This window comes from Austrofundulus limnaeus, unplaced genomic scaffold (assembly GCF_001266775.1).
Source record: "Austrofundulus limnaeus strain Quisiro unplaced genomic scaffold, Austrofundulus_limnaeus-1.0 Scaffold80, whole genome shotgun sequence".
Classification (NCBI taxonomy): domain Eukaryota; kingdom Metazoa; phylum Chordata; class Actinopteri; order Cyprinodontiformes; family Rivulidae; genus Austrofundulus; species Austrofundulus limnaeus.
The window spans coordinates 1,741,102-1,750,164 of record NW_013952482.1 but is presented as its reverse complement, the minus strand read 5'-3'; the positions used below and the strand labels follow the sequence as shown (position 1 = coordinate 1,750,164).

General features: G+C 36.7%; 1 protein-coding gene across 2 annotated transcripts in view; it reads left to right on the top strand.

The window, feature by feature from the left end:
- sorbs2a (sorbin and SH3 domain containing 2a) overlaps positions 1-9,063 on the top strand; it is a gene marked incomplete in the record, with an annotated part of 49,435 nt that overhangs the window by 16,179 nt on the left and 24,193 nt on the right. The window contains 6 exon segments of one of the 2 annotated variants that reach the window (XM_014011458.1): positions 2,279-2,334; positions 3,250-3,335; positions 3,944-3,970; positions 4,061-4,185; positions 5,762-6,187; positions 8,700-8,826. In XM_014011458.1, the coding sequence (XP_013866912.1) occupies positions 2,279-2,334; positions 3,250-3,335; positions 3,944-3,970; positions 4,061-4,185; positions 5,762-6,187; positions 8,700-8,826 (847 nt within the window). 2 annotated transcript variants of the gene reach the window in all.

Sequence of the window (9,063 nt, the reverse complement as noted above, 5' to 3'; positions counted from 1 at the left end):
TTAAATATATTTAAAAACAGCGAAATTGGAATTATGTGCTAAAACATGTAATTTGTTGGAACTAAGCTGGAAAAATAAATATGAAGGTCATTTAAATTATCAACATGAGGTAAAGTTCTTTTATAAACTAAGTGGAGCATTTAAGGGTTTTTATTTATTGGTTCTTTTATATATTTCTGCTTTTATTTTTAATGAAGTCAGTTTCAGTCCTCCATGTTTCTCTTCTGACAGACCTTTGTACTTATGTACAACTGCATAATTATTTTGGTGCTGGCATCCCATTTATCACTTGTTTATATCACTTTTTTTTCCTTTGTCTGACCTGATTTAAACCTGTAAAGTTAAAGTCACATAMAWGTTATTATATCTGCCCCTTTTTGCATAAAATTTAATTCAAACAATAAAAATACACAAAATGTTTGCATATCTTTTCCGAAAATAGCCTCAATTATCCGGACTTGTCAGAGCACAAATAGGCCCTGGAGTATTAAACTGTTGAATTAAAAGCTTGGAGATGCATGTCATGTTTTGGTTATGGGGTATGTACTAGAGATGTACTGTCATCACCACATTACCTTTATGTCATATGGAAAAATGCCTGCACAGTGTGTTTGTGCAATGTTCGTSTGTAGAGTAACATCACTCACTGTGCAGCTGGGATTTGCGAGCGTATTATCCCCCTTTTTGCTTGATTAAAAAACTGAAACAAAAGTACTGGACACCACGGGTTTTGGATTAAAAATTGTGTTGTCTTTTTTTTTGTTGTTGTTTGTGACTATTTTTTGTGAACTMCTAGGGGGAACAAAATGCTGTTTTTGATTTAATAATGTTTTAGAGTAGATAAAAAACTTCTGGAACCAGATGAACGAACATTTAAACATCTTACTGCACATCACTGTGTGGATATGCATGTTTGACAATGTCAGCAGTGTGTCATAGTTATTTTCATACCAGACGAGTATGAGCCCTATGGCTGCCACGATTGCTTACTTGTTGTATCATAAGCCCCTAAGTCTCATGTTGACACTGTGTATATGTACTCAACAAGCAATGCAACAGCCTCTTCTGTGCCTTTAGCTTTTGATGTTTGCACCATACATATAAATCATGTTCTTTAAGTACATTTCCAAGAACAGAGCTTCATATAGGAAGAGACAGGTGCCATGCATGGGTATGGTCAAATAAAAAAGGTAATCTGTGTTTTTTATTTATGACATTTGGGTTATTTTTGTGTGCTTTACAGTATGTGCTCTGAAGAGCTCACTAAGGTCTGAGTCTGTGTATTTCATATCACAGCTGAATAATTTTAAATTAAACATATTTTAGAACATGATCAGGGAAATGTGTTAAATTAGTTTCAATACGCTTTATACTAGAAGCTTTATAGACACTGAATTAAATAAAAACAAAAGCAGCTTTAATTGTCTGAATGACAAGCTTCCTGCTGCATTGTTGCTTTTTTATTGATTCACCCTTTCTTTGTGTACCTTTCAAATGTTGCGTCTGTCTTTAGATTGGCCTTTCAGTGTTTATGCAGACAAAAACAACTTCATTTGATTTTATTTCTTTGTTTCTTTGCCTAGAAATTAAGTACAGTGGATGACTTTATTTGTTTAATGTTAAAAAATGAATGTTAATGTAAATCTGTGTTTGCTTATAAATGTTTTAAAAAATACAAGCTCTAATGGAAGGTCAATTTTTACAATCTGAGTCGTTTCAAGATTCAGTCTGTGCAGAACWTGTGCCCTTTGAAAATGCGCTGAATCAGAACTAATGCATTACCTAAAATAATCTTTACATTCTCAGTCACATTGATTATTGTTTTTAGGCTGCAAAATTTTGCTAAATTGTCATTTTTGTTTTTAAAATATCTGTTATTATATGTGCAGTGAAGTTGATGTCTATTGTGTTGTTGAACCACTCTACCTTTTTATGAAAATGCTTCAGTGCTACTAATTGTGGAGAAATTCACTAATAATAGGACATCTATCAGTGTTTAGAAGTTGTGGCACCTCTTTTTTCTTTTGGTTTATGTTTTCTTTTGCAGCTGTAATCAATGCAGCTGACTGTCAGTGTTTTATGGGTAACTTCATTTTTGTGACTTCCCCTTGTTTACCAACTTGTTATTTTGACTTGGAAACTATCCAACTCACTTATTGGATCAATCTCAAGAGTGTGACAGTCGATTGATTCAAAATATCACTGGAAAGACTAAATATGTTTGCAGTTTTAAAATAATCTTTCACTAAACTACTCTGTTTTTGTTGCTTGTTTGCAGGAAAGTGTGTCCTCCTTCAGTAGATCAGTAACAAGTGCTCTTCACTATGAATACAGGTATGCATACAATATACACAAAATAAATAAATAAATAAATAAAATGGAGGAGTCATCTATCTTCTCAGTCAGTATCCACTAGTTTTGACTGAAATAATTTAAAATAACATTTTGGGTCAGAGTCTTTTTGTTTGTTGGCCACAAGTTTGATTCTATTAGAAAAAGATTGAGAGGAAAAAAGGGAAGAAAACATGAAATATTGTCAACCTGTTCCTTTTAGACTATTTTATTTGAGTTACAATGCTCTATCTGAAATTTGGCAGTGTTAATAAACTAAAGTGTACATTTCTCTCAGCAAACCAGTGAGAAGTAATCCATCATAAAATGTTCTCATCATCATGTGTGCCTGCTAGCATGACTCATTTTGCCAGTGGTAACAAAGTGAAAAACACTTTTTTTTGTTTGTTTAAACTTTATAAGTAACTAGAGCTCATTTGAAGTTGAGAAAAAAACACTAGACTCACTTTTATGTCAAACCAGCAGTATTCTTTAGTATTTAAATGTAATTTCTCAACTACATTATCAGATTCAACATTGCGTAAAATTCWAATTGTACATATTTTCATGAACAATGAAAAATACAAAGACAATTTCAAAACATGTTCTGTCATTCAACTTAAATGATAATTCAATAAAATGGAATTATATGCTGTATCAGCACTTTTATTGGTTTAATTTGATTAATAGTTTAATATTAATATTCCATCCTTTTATAGAGAAAACACATATGCTACAATAAAAAGAAGCTTTTTAAATGCATGGGCTTTCTGCTTTGCTTCTAATTGTTTGCCCTTTTTTTTCTGGCTTGACCCGTTTGTGCGTTGGTGTGTTTTGTATCGTTGTTTACGTGCATGTGCATGTACGCTTCTGCTTCGGCCTCAATGGTCACCCGCCTGACTGGGATTCCTCAGATAGCGGAGGATGTGCTCGCAAAAGTGTGGCCTTGTCACTCACACTCTCTCCCATGAAGAGGGTCCAGAGCTCACCAAATCTAGCCACAGGTACTAACACTCACAAACACAGTCAGTTGTTGACATTAGAACAGGATGCCAAARTAGAACTGACACTGTTTATTGAGACATTTTTTGGGGAAGAGCTTAAAGCTTCAGGAAATGCTTCATTTACGACCAGTTCTCCTTTATTTGAAAAAGGGTGTGACTTCTTTGTTATCCTTAAACAATGACTGGAATGTGTATGCTTTTCTATGATCCCTTTTTGTTAATTTTTGTATTTCCTTTTGGGCAGTTTTTCCTTTCTTATGTTTYATTTGCTTCGAAGTGATCGCAATCATACTTAACTAACTAGTCATGCATATGATCTTCTTTCTGTTTTGGAGCTTATGCTGTATGTTATGTTCAGAAACAGCTTTATATTTTTGTCTTTTTTTTGCTTTATCATGTATTACCATTCTGMTGTCTTGATTCATGTCATTTCCTTTTGCAAACAAAGCCACAGTAAAACCATGGTGAAAAAAATTGCAGCAATTTCACCAGATAATTGTTGAATATGTTCATCTATTATAAAATATATTATGTGCAGAAATAATTTGAAGTTTGTCTGAGGGCTGAATGTAACCACACATTTAGATATTGCCTTTTTCTTTCGACAGGGACAGAATTACACTCTTCAGAACATGGTAAGAAATAAAAAAAACTATAAAAACAAAAAAGCCAAATGAAACATACAGTTCAACATTTGACGTTGGTTTTGTCACATTTTGTTCCAGATTCCTGGCGATCTCACAGTGTAACCGATGGTCTTAAAAATGGAGATGCTAACAGCTCGTCTCTTGCCGCTAAAGGTTTCCGAAGCGTCAGACCCAACCTGCAGGACAAAAAGTCACCCACACAGGTGAAATAGCTCATGTCTTACACTGACTAAGGTTAACCTTTATCTTACTTTTTGATGTACTGCCAAGATTTTAAATAAGTGAATCATATTACTGCACTATGTGTTTTGGTCTTACTAATTAGTAAAAATTCAGTATAGCAAAAAAATCTTTATTTCTAATGCCTACTGCTGTACTTTTAGGAAAATTCTTGGTAGAGCATAATGTGGAGCTTTGCGCTGATGATATTTCTTGTTTTTGTTTTTGTTGTTGTTTGAACTTACATTTGGCTGCTGCTTCTGGTTGGCTAACAAGGTTGTCAGTCCCTTACCTCTGCCACCCCCCAGGAGAGAGAGTTTTCACTTTTTGCCCACTGGCACCGAACCGCCAGACTACAGCTCTATCATTAATCTGGTTAATGACCTGAGTCCCGGAAAATTAACGCTCACTRAGAACGACGAAGCAGTTTTGAAAAGGTCCTACACAGTTAGCAGCATGTCTTCTTACTCCTACTCAAAAACGAGTGCAAACTCAGTCCAACCGGTTCATCAGCCCACCGTTCCCAACGATGTGAGCAACTTCAGTGCATCTGCCACTGCTAATAACCGGGAACGTAAAGTTTCTTCCCTTAAACTAACCCCTGTCACTATTCCCGACCCCCCTGCTCATCTTAACTTTGAAGCCAAAGATCAGTCTAAGACCCAAACCAYATTCTCCCCTCCCCAAACGTCCCCACCTCCACCAAACTGTCCAATCCCTCTTCAATCCCCATCACAGACCGCTTCACTTTCTGCACACTTCGTCAAAGAGTATCTTGAAAAGCCAGCATCGTTGACGTCAAATCCAAGCGTGGAAGCCAAGATCTCAGATCAGAYCCAAACTTCAGCTTCGTCCCAGGTGGAGATGCCAAGACCTCCTCCTGCAGTTCCACCAAGACCTCCGCCTGCAGAACTCCTGGTACAAAACTGATTGTGTAATTTAACAAGAGAAGCAACACGCAGCCTTCCTTTACTACAAACCATCACAGTACAGTATAAGTTTGTATCTTGGAAACATCAACAGGGTCTAAAGGGTTTACACATAAATTGGAACACGTCATTTGACATTAAAACATGCACGAGAAACTGTAAATGTGCTTTGCTAAAATTACAGAGCAAAGCTGATGAGTGCTCTTTGTCTCTTGAATGTCTGACACTGGCATTCTTTTAAAGCATGTTAGTTGCTACAAGTGTCTGTTGCCCTTTAGATGGCCAGTTGTGATGCTTTCTTTTGACCAACAAAACTGAATTTTATATTTGTTTAAATGTGTACTTTATGTGTGATAATAACCAAATGTTTGAAGGACTTTATGTCACTGTTGCTGAAAAAAAAAAGTCATTTTGCTGATTAGTACTGATATTGGACTAATGARGGCTCTGATTTATAACATTGTTTGTTTCTGATGCTGCAGCCATATGTAACAGTTTGATATCACCATCTGCCAAGCTTTCATGTTGTTTTCACACATCCCTTTCGACAGTGTGGCTAATATTTGATATAACTAAGCATTCGCCTCCTCTCCTCCCTCTCCTATCAATCCCTTCTTACTCCCAACACCAGGGGCCTCCTTCCCCTGACCCTTCAGCACGGCACTCCCCCTATCGCTGCCAGAGCTCTGAATCCCTCGACTACCTGTCAAGCCTAATGCCCAAGACTCTGTCGCCCACCCCGTACGTTCCTAGCGGAGCCTTTATCAAAGCTGGTGCTCTCAGCAGTCCGAGCCTTACCACGGTCAGCAGCATGAGCGTCGGTGGCTGCGTGTCACCCGCAGCTTCTCCTGTGACGGTGTCGGCGCTCAGCCACTACTCGTCGTCTACAGCAGGTCTGATGGACGAGCTGCAGATCTGTAGCCTGGACTCTCCCGGCGCCTCGCCCACGCCATCGCCCACGCTCAGCCATGCCTCTGCCTACACATCCACTGCTGGGCCTGATGATGCGCTAACAACCTATGTGGGCTCCACTGCCACAGCAGCCACTGTCACTAATGTAATTATCCGTACAAGCCACCTCTTTAACACACATCATTGCATTAAAAAAATCGTTYCCAGTCTCCCCCTACTCATTTTATTGGTTAAACATAACACTTTGTTTTTACTTTAACTAACCATCAACTGCGATTCACCTGAGTACTGTCTGTATTGTTCATCTGTATTCAGTAGAGCTTATTGTCTTTGTCAGCTTCTTTACATGTCTCTCTTTTGCCTTTTGTTTCTGTTTCTTTCTCTAATTACACTGCAAAAAATGTCCACCTAACCAAGTTTTAAAATCTGATATCCAGCCAAAAAGTCTCTTTGATCTTGTTTTGAGACTGATTTACTAAACAAGAACTGATTGTGTAAGAATAATAATCTTGTTTTCAGAATGTGTAAGATTATTTGTCTTGTTAGYCTGAAAATTTGACTCAAATTGAGTCAAAACTTTCTGCCAGTGGAGTAAGAAAGTTGTACTTGGGAAGATTCTTGAAATACTTGATTTGACTCATTTGTTTTCTTATTTCAAGAATCTTACCAAGTAAAATTTTCTTACTCCACTGGCAGAAATTTTTGAATTAATTTGAGTCAAATTTTCAAGCTAACAAGACAAATAATCTTACACATTCTGAAAACAAGATTATTATTCTTACACAATTAGTTCTTGTTTAGTAAATYAGTCTCAAAACAAGATCAAAAAGACTTTTTGGCTGGATATAAGATTTTAAAACTTGGTAAGATGGACAGTTTTTGCAGTGTATGTCAAAAGAAAAGAGGTACTATTTTCACTGTTTTAATCTAAGTCCTCAAGTGACGGAAAAAATATCATATGTTGGGAATTTAGCAACATCAGACTGTCATACTTAAATTTTTATGCAGCGCCAATGTCACAATCCAATTTATGGGTCGAAAAAAGGATATACATTTCAAATAAAACATATTTATTATAACTAAAATTAAAACTACTTAAATTATTATGCAGTATGTGTCTGGTCAGTTAGGTAACAAAGTTAAAGTGAATGAGTGTGGTGAATTCAAATACTGTGTCTTTAGGAAAAGCAATGAAAACCAGGACAAAGTCAGAGAGAAAAAAGAGRTCCTGAGGTTTAGGAGTCCTGCAGAGCACTGATCTCCAGGCTCCAGATCTATTTAGATACTACTGCTCAGCTCCTATGACATCTTAAAAAGACATGTTCACCATCTCAGCAGACAGAACTGGCAGGTCTGTGACCTCAGGTTGACACAGAAATGAGCTGCAAGTATTTCCACCCAACAATCAGCGACACGGCCCTCTTTGTAGGCCACTGTGTTTACTTTTGTGAGGTCATTGGTAGCTTTTCATTGTTTGTGTGTTTGCCCACCAGACACAGCCATTTTGTTTGTGCCTGATGGAGAATGTCTTTTGTTGACATCAGCCCTATTTAAACATTTTTATTTTTTATACGGCGTGTCACATATATTAGTCGCGTGTCAATATACTTGCTAAAAACGCGCTCTCTAACAATGTGATGTTTGTTATTTATGGCATGAAACAGCATGTTCAAATAGGATTTCCAGTTACAGGAGGCTGCCATTCAAACTGAATTTTCATTTTGATTAATACTGCAGTACTTTGACATTTACAAAGCAATTAGGTTTGAATCTGTTGTCCCGGGTCATAGTTGTGTTGTATTGTCACTGTTTATTTCGAGCCTTGTTACCTACAACATCCATCAGTGTAATGAAGTGAGAAATGTCCCAGGAGCTGTGGTTCCACACACATACTCCCTCCTACAGAGATGATGATTGGATTGGCTCTCCAACCAAGAAATTATTTTTCTCACAAAAGCAACATGAAACTGTTAAAACCCATCTTACAGTCGTTTATTATCGCAGTGAGTTTTAAGTCTTGGTTTGACTTGATCACTCGCAAAACCCATTTTTTTCTCCTCAAAATTCCATCAAAAAAATGTTCGTATTGCTGGGAACATTTTTTTTATTTTACCAGTTTTTCGTTGCCTTACCTTGATTTTCCTCACCATGAATTGTTGTTAACCTTAAAGTGTATTTGTAAATAATTTATTTCTGTCATATTGAATGGGAAATATTATGTCACAACCTTTCCCATTCTGGATATACCACGTCTGCCGTCTTGTGCTTGTCAACTAATTCTTAATCTTTTGTTTGGGAATGAACTGTCTTTGTTTACTGTTAGCATTAGCAAACTTTTTTATCTGTTTTGAAATAAAGTAAAATTAGTTTCCCATTGCTTCACTAACAATTTCTTTATTATAGACTATTCTAATTAAGCACTTCCTCTAAATCTTTATAAGTTGATTGATAATATGAGTACAGGGTTTGCTATTGCTGTAAGACCTGTTTAATTTACTTAGCAAAATGTTTTAAATAGTTTGATTATTTAGGACTGGTTGTTATTTTTTTATATTCACGTTTTATTTAAAACGTTAGATCTGTGAGATGGTTTAAATGTTCATTGGTTGACTTAAATCTATTATATCTTATTGCCCTTATTTGTGGGTTATTCCTAGGGCCAGTTTCTCTCTCATGCTATGAATGGAGGTACTAGCCATCTACCGAGGCCCATGTCCCCCCCATCGTATCCGTCGCCCCCTGCCTCRCTCCACACTGGCCTACAGAGACAGAGCAGGAGCTCAGGTGAGCCACTGTTTTTTGTCACTTTGCTGTTGATGTTACCTGCTTTTTTCACCAACCAGTCCTTGGATTTTAGCATAAACTTCTTCACATGACTTAAGAGTATTCTTAACAAAGCTACAGACAAGAGTTGCAAATGGTACCATGACCCAGAATTTACCAAACAAATGAAGCTTTATACAATTCACTGTCAAAAGGGAATTTTTCAGGATGTAAATTACCTGAAGTGAAGTGACTATT